General features: G+C 40.1%; 1 protein-coding gene across 1 annotated transcript in view; it reads right to left on the bottom strand.

Moving 5' to 3' along the window:
* LOC149284006 (chromatin-remodeling ATPase INO80-like) overlaps nucleotides 1–10,398 on the bottom strand; it is a 44,030-nt gene extending 33,632 nt beyond the window's left edge. The window contains exons 1-11 of the mRNA XM_089497201.1: nucleotides 10,256–10,398; nucleotides 9,278–9,444; nucleotides 9,048–9,115; nucleotides 8,394–8,546; nucleotides 7,794–7,914; nucleotides 7,233–7,444; nucleotides 6,248–6,301; nucleotides 5,461–5,664; nucleotides 4,028–4,220; nucleotides 3,378–3,445; nucleotides 1,663–1,872 (exon numbers count right to left, since the gene is read on the bottom strand). Of these exons, the coding sequence (XP_089353327.1) occupies nucleotides 1,663–1,872; nucleotides 3,378–3,445; nucleotides 4,028–4,220; nucleotides 5,461–5,664; nucleotides 6,248–6,301; nucleotides 7,233–7,444; nucleotides 7,794–7,914; nucleotides 8,394–8,546; nucleotides 9,048–9,115; nucleotides 9,278–9,444; nucleotides 10,256–10,398 (1,593 nt within the window). The remainder of the gene's footprint in view (nucleotides 1–1,662; nucleotides 1,873–3,377; nucleotides 3,446–4,027; nucleotides 4,221–5,460; nucleotides 5,665–6,247; nucleotides 6,302–7,232; nucleotides 7,445–7,793; nucleotides 7,915–8,393; nucleotides 8,547–9,047; nucleotides 9,116–9,277; nucleotides 9,445–10,255) is intronic.
* Between the last annotated feature and the right edge of the window lie 9,187 nt (nucleotides 10,399–19,585).

Here is a 19,585-nt window from a genome sequence, read left to right on the forward strand (position 1 = left end):
GACAAAACTGAAGAAATGACACTCTGCTATAATGTAAAGTAGTGAGTGTACAGCCTGTATAACAGTGTCAATTTGCTGTCCCCTCAAAATAACTCAACACAGCCATTAATGACTAAACCTTGGCAACAAAAGTGAGTACACCCCTAAGTGGAAATGTCCAAATTGGGCCCAATTAGCCATTTCCTCTCCACGGTGTCATGTGACTTGTTAGTGTTACAATGTCTCAGGTGTGAATAGGGAGCAGGTGTGTTAAATTGGGTGTTATCGCTTTCACACTCTCTCATACTGGTCACTGTAAATTCAACATGGCACCTTGTGGCAAAGAACTCTGAGGATCTGAAAAAAAGAATTGTTGCTCTACATAAAGATGGCCTAGGCTATAAGAAGATTGCCAAAACCCTGAAACTGAGCTGCAGCACGGTGGGCAAGACCATACGGCGGTTTCACAGGACAGGTTCCACTCTGAACAGGCCTCGCCACAGGCGAACAAAGAAGTAGAGTGCACATGCTCAGCGTCATATCCAGAGGTTGTCTTTGGGAAATAGACGTATGAGTGCTGCCAGCATTGCTGCAGAGGTTGAAGGGGTGGGGGGTAAGCCTGTCAGTGCTCAGACCATACGCCGCACACTGCCCAAATTGGTCTGTATGGCTGTCGTCCCAGGAAGAAGCCTCTTCTAAAGACTATGCACATGAAAGCCCGCAGACGTTTTGTTGAAGACAAGCAGACTAAGGACATGTCCTGTGGTCTGATGAGACCAAGATAAACTTATTTGGTTCAAATGATGTCAAGCAATTGAGGGAACCATGAATGCCAACATGTACTGTGACATACTAAAGCAGAGCATGATCCCCTCCCTTCGGAGACTGGACCACAGGGCAGTATGATAACTACCCCAAACACACCTCCAAGACGACAACTGCCTTCCTAAAGAAGATGTTGGATTTGGTCAAATTGGAGGACTGCATGAAAAGAGGTGTTGACCCACAGGAGAGAAAAAATACATTTTCACTTACATATGCCTGCCTACACACACATACACTGCCCTTACAAACGCCTGCCCATAAACACACATACAGTCATATGAAAAGGAAAGTACACTAGTTGAATGATATTACAATCAACTGTTCCTTAGCTGGTCTAAAATTTAGGTAAACACACCCTCAGATGAACAACAAACGTCATTTTACAGTGTAACGATTTAACAAAAATAAAGCCAAAATGAAGAAGCCATGTGTGAAAAAAAACTAAGTACACTCTTACTGCTGTGTTGTATTGTGTACTGTAGCCTACATGACCTTTGTATGTGCAATCTACATGAACATATACACTCATTTACTGTATACATTCACTAAGGTTTTGTTTCTTTTTCAATTTATTTGATAAATACGGGAGAATAATGGAGGAAAAATGTGTACATGGTTTGCCAAGTAAGGCATAAACTGTTAGCAAGGTTGTCACAGATTAACTATAGCAACCCTACAAAAGCTAGCCCCTGCCTCAGAGATAAAAATGTCTTGTCCCTTTGATTTCAAAAGATTTCCTACTATAATACAACATTTCTATTACATTCACTATACCCTACAGCAAGTTTGATGTATTTTTTAAATGGCCCTACATTTAATGGATGCATCACACAGCTTAATAAACAAAAGTCTTCTCACCTGTTCATACAGATTTGCAAGCCAATTCATGCCTTTAAGCTGGTAACCTTTGAGTTTGCCATTAAATATTGTTGGCTGTGGAATATCCTCTCCTGCTCTTATTGAAGGATTTGCGAGGCTGTAACTCTCTCCAAAGCCACACTCAGACTGGTTGGCTGCCCGCAGAGCAGCTACTCGACTCTCCTTGGAATCTTCATCAAACGATCTTGTCTGGAATAAAGTTACATAGAAAAATGACAAATGGTTCTCTATACCAGAACAGTTATACAGTGCCATGAAAAAGTATTCAACTCACTTTGCATTTTACCTATTTTGTTGTTTTAGAAGCCCAAATTGGTGAAGCAAAATGAAGAAAATAACTTTAAAAAAAAAATGGAAAAGTGGTGCGTGCATATGTATTCACCACCCCCTTTACTATGAAGTCCCTAAATAAGATCTAGTGCCTTTAGAAGTCACATAATTAAAGTGTAGTATCTGTCCATAGGACCACTTTAAGCCATACACTCCACAGAGCTGGGCTTTACAAAAGAATGGCTAGAAAAAAAAACTGTTGCTAAATAGATTCTACTATTTGTCCTGAGTTTAGAAATACCCAGTGTTTTTATGTTTGTTTTTGCAAGTAGTAGGGCTACAATTTGCTATTTCAAAACCATTTTTTCCTGAATCTCGTAATTCTGTCCCATGTGCTATTTGGGACACACTGTACTTCAGGTATGGAATTACCGCTCCTGGTATATGTCACTGTGAAATAACACGCCAATATTTGTTTTCAGTAACATCTCCTGACTACAGTGATACCCCCATGCGGAGGTTGTCTGCGCGCATCGCAGTGACGTCCCATTACTGATCCAGCCACAGGCCCATCCATAGTCACTCATCTCATCAGACCATTTAAAAAATCTTGGCCCAGTCTCAACATTTCAACTTATGTGTCTTGTTCAGCGATGGTCGGGTTTCAGCCTTCCGTACCGTGACCATATCTCTGAGCACTGAACATCTTGTATTTCTGGACACTCCAGGTAGGTTCTGGAATATGATAGCCCTGGAGGATAATGGGTTCCATGTAACTTCAGGTTTGATTCTTCTCAAATCACTGCCAGTTAACAGCTGCATCCCTCTGAAAGACTTTTTACATTTTTTCACCTTTCAGAGTCAGCTAAATCTCCTGATATGCCCATTTTGCCTGAGAAAATGAAGCTGCCCTATAATCATGCACACCTGGAGAGAGGGTGTTCATCTTTTTAGGCCACACCCTCCCTCATTACACAAATACACATCACCTGATATGCTTACATAAAATAAGCATTCAAGTTTATACAGCTTGGGGTTGGAATATATGCAAAAAAATATTATTTGGTCAAAATACTCACTTACCTAATAATTGTGCACACAATGTACATATAAATAAAAAAGGGTGAGTGAGCACAAAACTCAACCAGAAGGTTACATTTGGTTACTGTAGTTGTTCTTCACAAAAGCAGGCACACCACAGGTGCAAAGAATCAAACTTTTATCTTTGGGTATTTTCTACCTAGATGTCTAGTACACTTATGATATTATACTCCATCTAGAGGACTATCTACTACATGGGTCATCTACAATACTTTTGAATTTATGGTGGCGGTACAGAAAGAATAACGTAACAGTGTTGTCCCCTTTTATTCATCAGTAAAGGGTCCACATGCACTACAGTATTTATAAAGTTGATCTCTCACCTGCGCCTGGTGTATCCTATAGGCGTCTTCTGCATTCTTTAGGGCCCGAGACTTAAAATATTCACTGTCTGAAGACAAAAAAAAGTTTTTGGTTTTTTTTTTTAAATAAAATTTGAAACCTCTGCAAAGGCTAAATCTTTTATTCAAAATGTTCCTCTCTTGGAGTACCAAGTGTGTGTATGTATGTATGTACATATTGCTAGTACATTTGTTTCTAATCATGGCAGATTTCTCTGACAATCAGTTGTAGTCTGCACAAAGGCCTTCAGTATAATCTATATAATTGTCCTTGAGTTCACCCTATCGTTACAGCCCTTTTCTTCCCTTTCCACTCCTACCTGCATCCCCCAGCATGTCTCTGCTCAGACTCAATACCAATCCTCATTCCTACCCCCTCCTCCTCCATTCTACTCTGACCCAGCCATCATTTTAATACGCCATGTGGAGTCAGTTGCTAGAATTCTGGGATATACTTTTTTTCCTCCATAATCACAAATATTTCTTTACAAGTATGTTTCCCTATTATGCATTTAATTACAAAAATGTTGAATTCAGCACAGTAAGTGGGGCACCTAAATTTCTTCCACGTTGTACCTTAAGCACCAGGGAACAGCAAAAAAGTATCATGAGGGACATTGAAATCCTTGTACCATAATCTTCCTGGGTGATCCCCATGGAGACTCCAGATATGCCACTCTGCCTTTGAGGCGAACCATCATCCAGCTTGCTCAGGATTTCTTCTTGTATGTTGTCTGACCCAGATTCTCCCTTGCGGCTGACAAAGTGAGCGTATAACTCCGTCTGCGTTATCAAGAAGTTTAATTTCCTTTGCTGCCTTTTAGCCTGGCGGAACCAAAGAAAGGTAGTTATTCACCGAAGGTTGAAAGTTGAATGGAGATGTAAATGTGAAGGGGATGTCCCATGAAAAAATGTAAAATACATTTCTGCTTGCAGGTCCTTATTACAGTTAGTAAGTATTGACAAAAAGTTGGTTTCATCTCATTTTGGTCCAATACACTATTTTCAGACCTGGTGGTTGCCATTGTTGTTGGTCATGTAATTTTTGGGTGACTCTCTCTGTTCAGGCAACAGATTGAACTAGTTTCTCCATAGCCATTCTATTGTTCACCACAGTTAAGTGTGCCAAGGAGATTTAGTTAGGATAACAGAGCTCCACAACATACAAGTTGGTAATATGCTCTGAAAACATTATGCAAAAACTAGAACGGTTTTTCAAAAAACAAAACCAGCATACTATTTGTGAAAATTTTAACACGGGGGCATTTTTTTATTTTTTTTGAGATGACATACCTGGTACATCCTGGTCTGCAGCTACCATGTAGCCATGGTGTACCAGGTACGTCCTGGTCTCGAAGGGGTTAAAAAGTGTCCACCGTCATAAAGTGTATGGCGCACACAGGGAGGGATCAGACACAGACCCTGATGCCGATCTCAGCGTTTCTGAATGCCTCAACATTAAGGCATTACAGCAACACAGACCGTTAAAGCGAAGAAACGGACCGTAGATCGTTTTGTAAGCTTGTTTAACGCCTTGACATACCAAGCACGTCGCTGGTCATTCAATTACCATTTTTGTGTGACGTGCTTGGCATGCCCAAAGTAGTTGAAAAAAAATAATAAAACGAGTTTTAAAATGTATGTATACATGGTGTTTTGTACATTAGTGTTTAGCAATGCTTCTACTAGCCTCTTAAAATTAAGTGGAAGGGTTTTCCATCACCTTTACCCACCATAACATTTGTTATTGGTATGCCCTATATAAAGAATTCCAAAAATGGAAAATACATTAGTTGCCCCCAGGTAATCTGCTAAGCACAGTGTCAATTGGTGCATATACTGAAAATAACAATGTAATACTTCTGTCAAAGGATTGGCTACACTGAGCCAATAGGTAATATAGAGTGGACAGGGAGATAATAAACAATCCTAAAGGAACCTTAATCAGAGTAAAAAATAAACTTTCCCTCCAACTATGTATTAATTAAGCTTTACAATATAACGCTTTTTAGTACCAGGATTGTTGACAGAAATCCAAGTGATTAACACTAAACTAGCGGCCTACCTCTCGCATTTCTTCATCAAGCTTACGTTGCTCCAAGGCCTCTTTCTCTGCTCGTTTACGATGCTCTTTCTCCACTTTGTCATACTTTTTCCAGTACAGGGACATTTCCTTGGTCAGCCTGCGTGCACGTGGCAGGGTCTCCTTACAGTTTTTCTGAGCCTGAATGGCAGCTCTACGTACCTCCCTCATGCACTGGTGCGCCAGCTTAAAAGAAAACAAAAAAAAAAACCCTCAAGACTGAGGAACTAGATTGTGCATCTTTTTGAAGTCACCCTCTAAATGGCAGTACCGATAAATGACTAATAAGTTTAATTAAATAGGTTCCACCAAGTAAGGCCACTTGGGACTGCCCCTTTACGCTTTAAGGCACCAGAACTCATCAGGATTTTGTATTAAACCTTTGATATTTTTGGGACCAAGACAGAAAAATATGAATTCCACCTGAAGAGGAAACATGAGGTCCAAAAAAAAGTAAGGTAAGCGCATTGATGCTCATATTACTGCTTCTTTTCTAAACTGTTACTTGCTTCATTGTACGCTGCATGGAATGCACCTGTGCTTTCTTAAGGGAACATTACACAGAAGACAACTAAACATAAAAAAGTGTTTCCTTCACAAAAATCAGACACAAGAGTAACCGACTCGATAATAACGTGATCATGAAGAAGCTGGACATGTGTTGGTTCCTTTTAAATGGAATCCTCGAAACTTCGCAGTGCACATGAATCAATCAATAAGGCAAAACCCTGGTCTGTTGTCAAGAAAGGTTTTATGAAACAAAATTTACCTTTTTGTTATTTGTTAGCAGCATGTTGCGGGCTGAAACTTTTTGCTTGTAAGCCTAAAAAAAAAAAACAAACATTAATGGGGTGTGCACAAAAGATATCAGACTAAGTTATTACATGCTACACCACTCAGCGGCCCCTTTCTGCGAGTATGCATGGTCTACTGCTTTGTGGCCGAGATGCTTTCACATTACAATAATGGCACTTACAGTGGACTGGGCCAGATTTGGCAGGGTAAACAGTCACTGTTTGTGTGTGGACATTAACACACCTCACAGCTTGAAGGATGCAGACCGAGTGGGCGACTGGGCAGGCAAATGGCTGATGAAGTTTAATACAGATAAATGTGAAGTCATGCATTATGAGATAAAATGATGCATTATATTCTTGAAATAGTATCTCCTTGGGGAAAAACTACTAAGGAGAAGGATTTGGGATTGTAGATGATTTAGCAACAGAGCACAATGCCAGTTAGCAGCTGCAAAGGCCAATATGATATTAGCATTTATAAAACGTAGTCATGGGAGGAGATCTAGCTTTTTTATGGTAAGACCTCACCTTTAATATGTGGTGCAATCTTGGGCACGTTTAAAATAAGGGGATTGGGAGATTGGGGATTGGGAGATCTTAGTTATTAAGAAAGACTAAAAGCGCTGCATCTATATAGAAATATAGATATACGCTAGAAAACCGGCATCTTAGAGGGGATATGATAACATTGTATAAATATGTGCAGGGCCAATATGAAGAGCTCTTCAGTGACCTGTTCATTAACAGAAACGTACCAAGGAAGGGATTCTTTACAGTAACAGCAATAAGAAAAGCAGAGAACATACAGAGCTATAAATGATAGAATATATCAATAATATTTTAGAGCTTCTTGATCCCAGGAGAAATTAGTCTTTATAGTAATGCTGGTTGAAGCGTAAATATGTAAACTGACTCCAATTGCAAAAAAACATTCTAGACTGTGAAAAAAGTTTCTACCTTTGGTAACTCCTTCTTAACAATAGCCAGCCAGACTTTTCTGCGACGGGCGTTCAACTGTTCTAGTGTCAGGTGCTTTTTCTTGCCAACTGGAGTAGGGGCATCATGGGAAAATTTTGCAAACACTTTAGCATGGTGATGTTGACGTGGGATCTCCTCCTCAGACAGATCCTCTTCTTTTCTTCTTCTTTTCTTCACCTTTTTTAGCTTGGCTTTGGTGAAAAGCAGCAGGAAATTTTTCAAATTTAAGTAACGATCAATAATATAACTATACTGTTAAACAATTAGAATAATTACATAATGTAACCGGCCAACTAAGCTGCAGTTCAGTGGAGAACCTGGCCACTCAACAGGGTGACCTGCCCCTGGATTTGAGGCTAAGTGGAAAAAGTGAAGCTATCTGCACCAAAATCATAGCTTGCTACGGTGATTGTCCACGCTAAAACACACAATTAGCAACGATGATGATGAAGGCTCCATTTTTTTCTAACCCCCCCCCCTGTTTATACTGCCATTACTATTCAATCTAAAACTTTCACTAGAAAGCCACCAGTAAGCTACCTTTAAATTTCTTCTCTTCTTTGATTCTTTTCTTTCTGGGCCCTAGGAAGTGACGGTTCTGTTCATAAAATGGATCATGGGTGGAAAGGAGGCCAGCACTGTAGTATTGATATTGCTGGAGCTGGGAAAAACGGAGGAGCACAGGTATTAAGAGCACACAATCAAGATACTCATGTCATCACAACTGAGAAAAAAGTAATTTATTTTATACAGTATGGTTTTTGACTGCAGCCTCTCCATATTTTGTTTCTGTAAGTCTAATATGATATGTGATGCACTACTTGTTATGCACTGTTTAGCATTATGCCCAGATTTCTGCTCTATGTGTCGCCTACAAAGCCACTGAAACTTAAGCATATTGCGTTGGACAAGCAGATGCATATTATATATCAAGAAATGTTGTGTTTCTGAATTGCTAGCTTTTAAGCGATGCCCAGCGGACAGTCCACTGGAAGAATTGTACTCCATATAATCACTGACAAGACTCAAATCACTAACAAAGGTCCATTGGACTTGGTATTCAAGTTAAAAAATAAGTGCATTACTTAGGTTGCTTCCTCTAAACATCATAACGTCAACACACAGTAAAGGCATTCATACCTCTTTATCTTTGTGATATTTGTTCTGGTACAACTTTCTGTACTTGTGCAATCTTAGCATGTCATGGAGTTCATCTTTAGACAACGTATACTCTTCTTCATCTTCTTCACTTGGAGAGTCAGTATCACTGGAGTCCTCACTCAATAAAATGTTCTGGATTAAAAAAACAAAACATTTTTTATTACCATGCTCCTAGTTTGGCTACAACATTAGCTGCTGAAATGATGATAAATATGGCTGTTACCAACACTATACAGCAAGACCACAAAAAAATATGTATACAAAGGACCACAAACCGTATGTAAAATGACTGAAATAAAGAGAAGCTCGATAAACAAATACCGCTCAATCATAAAGTATATATCCACAGTGAAAAAGGACGGGGGGGGGGGCTTTAAACCATCATACCCTTTTTCATATGACACACACACTTTAATATCACACTCAAGGCATAAGAAGAGCTAAATAAATCAATTATCTTACTAATTAAAAAAAAACAGTGATTTTGTTGAGGGTTAAGGCCTTACAGATACAGGACTTGACACTTTGATGTTCTCATTTGCAAAGACCTGAAGAACTAATATGCACAAATGCATGCAGAACTTCAATCAGTTTTTTGGGTTTTTTTTTGGGGGGGGGGGTTGCTTTACATACCTTTAACCATCTTCTACTTTTCTTCAGTTTTGAGAAATTATACTGATTTCCTTTTTCTGACTTTGGCTCTGAGGATACTAAGGAAAAATGCATTTTAAATTATCGCTGATATGGTGCCAGGCAAAGAACGTAAGGACAATGGGCGGTCCCTAAACCCATTGAAAAACAATGCATTTTGAGCCCGTACATGTACGGGCTTTATCATTAAGGGGTTAAGAAACCAAACCCACCTAGCGGCAAAACTCCATTGACTGAATGAGAATGTCTACTGTCCACGTTTCCTTGTCCTGATGTTTCCCCAAGTAGAGGCGACATAGGCTCTTCCTTCACCTGCATGGAAGGATCTTCAGACTCTGGAAGCATGGAGCACTCATCCAACCCATCCTCGCTTTCATCACTGCAAGAGTTACTTGGTTTAAAAAAAATTGTATAGTTTATAGTTCAGAACTTACGGAAACCAGATTTTTTTTTATTAACAAATGCACCACAATAAACTTGGGGTTATAGGATTTGTATTGTTACTGAGCCCTTTCTGCATAATCTAATTTGATATTTTGTCAGTGTGATATATGTGCTTGAGAGGCACTAGGCACCATGACCCATCTGGGGATTTATATTATTAAAAGAGCAGGCTTGTGACCATATACACAATGCATTAACCCAGGTGGTTTTAACTCCATTCGTTCTTTACTTTACATTGCCTTTTGCACTGAATGTTCTTCACTCTGTTTTGCCCCTTTCCAATTTCTATCTTAACCCTTCCATCCTACATCCATTAAAAAAGCCGAGACTAGACCCAGAGACCAAGTGGCCACAGTTCCAAAATTGAATTGAGTCAATCTGGACCCCCCCATTGTCAGTTGTTTAAGAATAGCCCTTGAGGTCCACAATATGGACACAAGGGTGAAATGACTTCCGTAGAAGAAGAATATTGTCTGCACGTTTTCTCTATTAACCTTTTCTGTCTTTTACCCTCTTTATTGTCCTTAATCTTTTCTTTTCCAACATATCTCTTATCCATAACCATATGTATATCTCCTTACGTCTTATTCCTCCTGTCAACCTTTCATGTTTTTTCCCTCTAATTTTTAATTTAAACACATATGCTACCCATATTACACCAGAAAAAAAATGTTTAGAATAAATAATAACAGGCATAACTGAGGACAAATATCGTATTATATATATTTGACAAAATAAGCAAAAACCTGGAGTTGCTTCTGTTAAATATAGCAGTGGTCTGGCGAAGAAATTGGTCCAGACGAAGGGCCCGTTCCAGGTACTGGAGGTAGAGGGGCTTCGCCAGCTCTGCAGGGCAGCCATCCTCTATGGCTTCCAAATCCGAGGCCATAGACTCAACAGGTCTTCATACAGAGAATAATTTGCAGAGCACACGGCTACAAACAAATGCCACAATTAGAACACGTTTTTCAAGATCATTAACCGTTTTTTTCATGTATATCTAGATTTTCATAAAGCAAAAATGGTTCAAAACAATCCAAATACTTAAATACTTCTAAATTAATGTAACACTTAAGTTTCCTTAATCTCATCTTGCAAATGAGTAAAGCTTACTATCCCATTCATGTTTAAATACCCTTTAGCTGCTATCATTCCCAATAGGAGGCTGTTTCGGTTTATCCACAACTCTCTCAGTAAAGTAAAACTGCCTTACACCTAAACCTCTCAACCTCTAGCTTTAGACTATTGATAAAAATTAGTAACGCGACACCATTGCCTACTCTTAAATATGTGCAGCAGAAACTAAATTTGTACCCAAAAATATAAAAAGCGATAAAAAAAAGTGTTGCACATACATAAATTTTTTTCAGCATAAAGGAATATGAAACATAAAACATGCGCGCGCACACACATACATTATATAATAATACTATACTAATATACTTAAAGCGTTGTAGGACCCCCGTCGTTCCCCTCCAGCAAGCAAGAGTCTTAATGTAATGAGAGTGGAATACAGAAACAGGCTAAGTGAAATGTCAAGAGAAATGGACATAGCGTAATTTTGTAGTAATAAATAATTTATTGGTCGCCAATAGTAGAGTTTACGTGAAAAACTGTAAAAAGCGCATATATACGTATGATTTGCGTGAAAACAGCAATGGGTGGATGGAAGTCTGTATGGAAAGATAGTTGCTCGTACGGCCCCAAAGCTGCTGCATACCACGGTAACCCCGTATTAACCCCTTAAAAAAGAAAAAAAACACAAAGAATGTGCACGAACTGAACACAGAAACGAGCAAATATTATTGTGGAATACGAAGATTTTTTCCCCCATGAAGAGTTGGCCAGTCTAATAAAAACTATATAGTCTCATAATAACTATATATCTCACTGTATATTAATTAAAAATAAAGAATTGCTTACATTTTACATATATAATGAAGACTGACTCATCGTAGATAAGTCAACTCTACAATAATACAAAATACAGAAGGAAGAAGCTTCTGAAACATAAAAAAATACAGATCAGCCATAACATTATGGCCACCTGTCTAGTATTGTATAGAACCTCCTTTTGCCAACAAAACAGCTCTGACCAGTCGAGGGGCGCCCCCGCATTTAATTTTGGGTTTCTCTCCAGGATATCTTGAAGGGTTGCATCTTTTCTTAGCATAGCCCAATTTCTGATAATGTTTCTTACGTGTTTATGAAATCCATTATAGTCCAAAATGATGGGGACTTCTTGTTTAGTCAGTTTCCTTTGGTTTGTATTCCAATAATTGTTTTCTATCTAAATCTTTATTCTAATAGCGGATTCCAAAGGATTTATTTTGTAATTCCTATCTATAAAGCTTTGTTTAATATTCTCTGCTTTTTCTTCATACTTAGTTATTTCAGTGCAGATCCTTCTTATCTACAAAAGTTTTGGGGACTAAGCAATCATAGAAGAAGGTGGCAACAATCTTCCCCAAAATCTATATAAAGAGTGGCATAGCTGGGTGCGAACTTGGTGCCCATTTCCATATCTCTGCATATAAAATTGATCCTCATACTAGAAAATACATTTTCAAGGATAAGTTGGAAACCTTTCAAATATAAATTCAATCTGGATGTCTGGTAAATTGGTTTTTTTCCCCAATATTTAATGGCTCCAGAGCAGTTTCATTGTTGGATGATCATATATAGTGAACGATATCACTGGTGACAAGTCGAATCTGGTTGCCATTTGGAGTCGTGTACGATTGCTTATAAACACAACGTGGAATTTCCTTATTTATAGTTACTTAGCCTTCTCTTAAAGTCATTATTTTATGATGTGTCACTATTCATTATAGACAAACGTAAATTGCTATTTTGATACATCTCAAATATATCGTTTTTATTCATTATGTCCGGAGTGAAATCGGCAAGCCCTCCTGTCCCAAAGTGATTACATCTTTTAAACCATGAGTAACGGAGGAGTGAGCTGTCAAAGAGATCCAGACCATTAATTGCACACATCCCCTCCACTATGTCAGCACCCTGAGGCCAATCAAGGCGAAATGCACAGTGCATGTACTACATGGCGGGTATGTTCTGCTTTAGATACAAGGACACAGACGGGTATACGGGACAAGCTTTCCTTAGCAATACACAGACTTCTGTCTAGATATATAAAATGTCAGGAAATTTTGAAGCCGTGGGGAAAAAAAAAAAAAAAAATGCAGAGTGGTGTAGTTTTACAAATGTATTATTTTGTAACACTGTGAACATGAAATCCAGTGTATAAAAAAAGTATCATGTTTGAAATAAAAGTACAGCTTTGGCAAAAAGCCAAACACAGCACATCAGCCCTCCTACCAACTGTCAAGCATGGTGATGAAGGGGAGATGATTTGAGCTTGTTTTACAGCCACAGGACCTGAGAACCTTGTAGTCATTGAGTTGCCCAAAAAGGATTTCAGGGTCAAATGTGAGGTCATCTGTCTGACAGCTAAAGCTTGGCCGAAATTGAATCATGCAACACGAGAATGATCCCAAGCACACCAGAATGACTGGAAATTAAAAGAATCAAGGTGTTGCAATCCAGTCTAAGTCCAGGCCTCCCCAATTGAAATGCTGTGGCAAGACCTTAAGAGAGCTGTGCATTAACTAATGAACGCAAGCCTTGATGAACTGAAGCAACATTGTAAAGAATAGTGGCCCAAAATTCCTTCGCAATGATGTGAAAGACTGATAAGGCAATAAAGGGAGCAATTACTTTAAGTTATTGGTGATAAAAGTGGTTCTACAAGCTATTGAATCATAAGATATTTTTCACACATGGCTTCTACAATTTGACTTTATTTTTGTTGAATAAATCATGACATAATGAAATATGTCATGTAAAATTGTTCATCAGAGGTTGTATTTAGCTAATTTTTAGATATGCTAAGTAACAGATGATTGTTATGTCGTGATATGTAAAAACCATAGAAGTCAAAGAGGGTGTCATTTCTTTTTCACACAACTGTATATTAAATATATATCACACATACATATTTGTGTGTTCTTTTGTGATTTGTAGATATTGATGCACAAGTTGCAAAACCACAATTCTGGTTAAACGTTTGGTTAATATTGCAAAAATGGTCTGGTCTTTAGGATGTGTAACATTCATGCTCAACTAGCATACATACAAATGACTGGTGCTACTTCCTGACAGCCACTTTCAGTTATAAAGACCAGCATAAGAATCGTAGCCTCCAACACTCTTTTGCGGGAGTTGGAATGAGCTACAGAAGACTTCCTGGCAGTTTTGTGGGTTTTAAATTCCTAAAAACAGAACGCCCTTTTCTTAACCCCAACAAATGAAACAAACAGGTTTGATGAACGTCTCCAAGGAACAGTTCTCTTCAGATACATTTTCAAATACATATGGAAGTCTAGATGGTGAAGCAGATGCTCTGTCATTCTTAGATCTGAGGCAAAACAATAAAAACATTGTCCTCCTTGAGCTGAAAAGAACAACTTGGGTATAAACTATAGAGGAGTACACAGAACTACTTTCTTCAAATAACTGAAGACAGAGTTTCAATGTAGAGAGTGTCTGAATGTAATAGCCACCAACAGGACTGTCTTCAAGGTAAGCATCATAATAGTGACTCCAAAGGATCAAATGAGATTCAGTTAAGGCGGATATGACTCCATTTAGGTCCCCAAAAGGGCCAAATTCTCTTAAAAGGTGGACTCCTGCTTACAGTATGCATGAAACATGGTGAAGAGCCAGTTTGTCCAGAAAGGCACTTAAAGCTGCAATGTGGACCTTTAAGGTAACAAGAGAGACCCTTACAGAATCCCAATAGTAGGAAGTCTAGGATCCGGCCTGTAGAGATGTTGTCTAGCTGAAGTATAGGCGAGAGTAAAATGAAGGACCTGGGACTGGAGATGTAAAATGCCCTCTGACCGCAGAGCTTTCCACAACTACATTGCCCCAGGACCAGCCATCATCCCAGGGACCAATGAGGCAGAAAGGCAAGGGCACTCATAGCGGGGGCACTCAAAGAGTGGGGCGCTGCGCCTACCCAAGATACAGCAGGAAAAAAACCCCACTGAGGATTAAAGGGAGGACCTGGACGGGGGGAGCTATCTCCTATACTGGTGGAAGTGACCTGGAAAATACATGGAAGCAAACATCTTGGCTTGCAGCAAATGTGCTCAGCGACCAATGTGCACACATGCTACACTCACTAAATATTTAGTTGTCTGGAACATGAGTCCACGGTGGTTCAAGAAAATTGAAAAAGAACGGTGTGGGCGCACACAACACACACGTAGGAGGCACCTGTGTTTGTTCAGCATCACGTGGCAACCATGGGGGGAAACGATGTGGCGCCAGCCTACAGAAATATGGCCCCTCCAAGGACCTTGATCTTTCTCACCTTAGTTTGTGCGGTTGCTGTTAGGCATATTAAAGGGCACCGTTCTTTATTAAGGGCTATTGGCATGTTTCTCCCGCAAGAAGGGCTGAATTGGCCCTGTTTAAAGTGTTTGATTTAACAATTTGTCCCTCAGGGCAAGTCAAGGAGCTAAAACATGGGACCAGGGCTGCGTGGATACGCATTAAAAACATTTAAAGTTTGTATAAGAAAATGGTCCGGTAACAATTAAATGTTTCACAATAACCCTATTGAATTACCTTACTTTTTACTCATTGCATCTGTAAACGCCACTGGTCATACATGCCTGCAATGTGGAGCATTGAAGGTAATGTACATTCTGCTATTAGCACTGTGAAATCCATAACAAAATAAAATGTATTTTGTAAATATCTACCAGGTCTACATATTTGCTCTGACACCTCCATGTTTCTAGCGTGGCCTAATTATTTTTATGTACAGTCATTAAAATATGGACATCCTTAGCATTGATATCAACAGTTACCAGTGTAATTATCTAGGAGGGCATTTAGACACCAAAACAAAAAAAAAAAAACAGGTCAACAATTCAGGTGAATAAGCATAAACCTTAAAGTGGACCTGTACCAGAAAAACAATATTATAGAAAATGATAGCACAAAGTAGAAGATTTAAATAAACTAGCCATCAGAATGGCTAGCAAACGTATAGATGTCCCTATCCACTCTAATAAAAATGTAGATCTTCTGGAGCATTCTGCAGGCATTTCTCCTGGGCTGGTCTCATGATTAGCTTCTTTTTCTGACACACATAATAGATAAAAGTGGTGTCACACTACTGGCAATCCAACGTACAATACCTTGCGATAAGTAAACATCACTGAACGTGTTTTTGAGGTAGCGCTTACTATCCCCCCATTAGTACCACCGCTAAATTAAGAAAACAACGCAGAGAACCCTACTTTACAGTCACACTGTCGCTACCGCAATACATAGTAGGAAATATTAATGCTAAAGGGAAAGATCAATGGAAACAGATTTCTCCTTGGACATAAAATATAGTGCTGTATACATTTTGGTATACGATGAACTTTTATCCGCAAGCTTGGAAGCTCCCCTTGTAACCAGTGTTACGATATTCTGGGTTACTTTCCTCAAAAGCCATACTTAGTTGACTCTTCGTAGCAATGCTAATGAAGTCCTATTTAATTATTTTTATACTTTTATTGGTGATCTGGTCTTAACAACACGCAGTATGACAAGGAGTCAGGCGGTCATCTAGTTCAGTGGTTCTCCACCTTCCTAATGCCACGACCCTTTAATACAGTTCCTCATCTTGTGGTGACCCCCAACCATAAAATTATGTAATTATATATTGTGAGATATGTGTTTTCCGATGGTCTTAGGCGACCCCTGTGAAAGGGTTGTTCGACACCCAAAGGGGTCGCGACCCCCAGGTTGAGAACCGCTGATCTAGTTGATTGGGCCAAGCTCACAGAGCTGGAACACATACAAAAAGCTACCTGAAAATGGTAGTTTAATTTATTGTTTTATATAGCACCAAATTCCGTGGCGCTGTACAATGGGTAGACAGGACATTAGTATGTAACATAACAAATTGACGTATTATTTACGTAGCACCAGCGACTTAGACAGATCTAACAGTACATGCGGTTTAAGGGTATGATAAAAGTTACATGATACATTAGTTATATATTAGTTATTAGTTGTGTGCAAATCTGTTATTAACACTAGTCTCACGTAGCTATATTTTAAGCGTGAAACCGATTTAAAAACTTTATAGAAGAATACGTGTGCTAGAAATGCCAAGGGCAGCTCCTTGTGTCTTGTTTAAGGCCAATAAATTCTAACTGGAACACGAACACGTGTCAATCAAAATACAGCACGTTAAAAAGGGAAGCCTTCAAAATCAAACATTAGCCAATAAAACAAGTCTTGAGTGTTTTACGCAATGTGGAATGTATGAGCCCCATTCCCTCCAACAATCCCCCCCCTTCCTTCATATTTTTCATACACCCCCGTCAAACGCTCTCTCAGACCCCCTTATTTTGATTCCCCGTACACCGATACCGCTGCAGATCACTACCCAATTCCGGGCCTGTGTGACGCAGCGGGCGCTTCGTACAGACCCATCCTATATTCTGGCAATAGAAGCATACTTGAGTTTCGCTGTTCCCCCCGGCCTCACCTCGGGTCTCCCCCGCCCGCGGCCTGTGCAAGTAGCTGTATGTCTTGGACTGCACACAGTGAGTTTGGCCTTGTCTGGTACTGCAAGCGGCAGCCACTCTCCCTTACTGAGAGAGAAGGGAGACAGGGAGCCATGGCGGGGGGGAAGCAGCGCCATTACCAAGGCCAGAGTAATCAAGCAAACGCATCTCTTCCCTTCGGCCTCAACAACCCATCAATCACATGAATCGATGGGCCCCAAAACCAAAAATAGCTGTAACACCTTTCAAAAGAATGCTACATATAGTAACATTGAAACACCTCTAGAACCCCTACTTTTATGGGGGGTCTAAATCGATACAATAGGCTTATCGATTAACTAGGCTTCCTTATGCAATTGAGATAGCCGAACTGGTGTGGTGACGACATACGGGGGTGGTGGGAGAATACGTTCAAAACATTAGAGTAAAACATTCAGCGCTGCAGGCTTTTTAAAAAAAAACGCCTACTGCTACAGTTCTATACGGATTACGTTACTTTCAAGAATATCGATGCATACGGACACGTATCCAAACCATCCAATCAATTTTTCTTATGGTGTCAAGACATGGGGCTACGCTGGTTTGGATCTTTAGTGCTTCGAACTCTTCGTGAAAATAAAACGGACGTCAGACGTTGCCTCTCACGAGATGTATGGTGATAATATCGTGGATGACGCAAGCGTGGTTCCAATACTTCCGCATATGGAGCTACGCTGGGTGCACGCGGTGAAGTCACAGGGGAAAATGGTGTGTTGCAAGTTGAGAAAGCACCCTCAAAGTGAAATGTTACTTACGTAATATGCCTGTCTTTGAAATGACCAGGCATAAAATAAAAACTTGATTCAAAAGTGGGCCATTGATTTGGTTATTTAACTCCTCCTCGACAATGGCTGATTTTATTTTTTTAACATTTCTGCAGTGCTCGTGTTTAGCTGTACTTTTTTTCTTTTTCTTTTTTATTTACTGAATCAATGTAAGTTACATTGGTTTCTTTCTCCAGGACGTTATTTTGTTACTATATATATAAAACAGGCTAAAATATGTTGAGAAATCTAGAAAGAAAGAAAAAAAAAAAAGGACTTTCCATGCACTAACTCTACTACCAGCCTTTGCAGAACTTTTTAATTTAGGTATGAACGTACTGTTCCTGGTATATGTCAAACACCCACAGCGTCTGAATACAGCGAGGCCCCACATGCCGGAGTTGTTTGGGGGCTAAAGGGACATATTTGGGACGTCAGCATTTTTCAAATTGGAAATTTGACATGCGGTCATCCTGCCCCATGTATTAAAGATAATTATTATTACGACCTCCGACTCCTATTCTGCGTTTGGAATTTCACAAGTTTGTCTGTATAAAGACTCCAAGGGGTTAATTGCGGGAAGAAGAAAGTTCCCTGGTCCACATTTATGCGCATATACATGGGGTTGGTGAAGCCCTCAGGAATGTAAGAGTCCACTCGCTCCTATTTTTTTAGTCGTTTTTTTACGTATTACACTATTTTTGTTTTTTATTCTATGTACGATCCTGATCTATTTCTTTGAAGTTCCTGACACTACAACTGTTGGTAGCATTATCTCATTGTTTTTGTATTCCGTGCACATTGAGTGTGACGGGCGGGGGCACCTGGCGATTTTTGTGTTTGTTTTTTGTTTTTTTTTTCTTTTTCGGGCAAGCGCAGCGGGTGGACGTCTGCGTGATCTGCTGCCCGCACTTCCGCCGGGGGCTTCTATAACGGAGCACCAGTGTAACGTAACCTTAAGCTGCTCCGCCATAGAAGCCCAGCGGAAGTACCGGCCAGCAGCAGCGGAGGTTGTCTCTGAGAGCACTGAGCAGACGTTCACCGGCCGCCAATAAGCGCTGCAGGGGACCTGGAACCTCCTGTCTAGCAGCTGGTGAACGGCTGTGCGACACACGCAAACAACCTCCGCTGCTGCCAGCACTTCCGCCATGGATTCTATGATGAAGCGCCTGCATAGAAGCACTGGCGGAAGTGGCGAGCTGCGGCAGAGGTTGACTACGCGCATCACGCAGACGTCCACCTGCTGCCCCCGCTAGACGCCAGGGAGTCAAATGCTTGAGTTTTGGCTTAGACAATAAGTAGACCCAGTAAAATAGTATAGGTACCACGGGTTGAAGATCTATGAGATGATAATCTGTGACTGGTGTAGATTGTTGTTAACGTCAGATGTGCTGGAGTCTCATGGGTAAGCACAGGGGTAGTGGCACCTGGAAGGGGGAGAGGAGGAGCAGGAAAAATAATGTGTGTATATGTATGTGTGCGGTGGTAGAGTGGGTGCATAGGCCTTGAAGAAATACTGCACCCAGAAACCACTAAACCCTAGGCTTGCCCTTGTTCTCATAAGGTGTGCTTAAGGTGGGGGGTGTGGGAGCAATGGGTGGGACAGTAGGATAGACATGGGCCAGACTGATAGGGGGGCATGGGAGCCTAGGGATTAAGGATGTAGTTAACC

The sequence above is a fragment of the Sceloporus occidentalis genome, unplaced genomic scaffold, assembly GCF_023333645.1.
Source record: "Sceloporus occidentalis isolate IW3139 unplaced genomic scaffold, rSceOcc1.0.p SCAF_100, whole genome shotgun sequence".
NCBI classification, from domain to species: domain Eukaryota; kingdom Metazoa; phylum Chordata; class Lepidosauria; order Squamata; family Phrynosomatidae; genus Sceloporus; species Sceloporus occidentalis.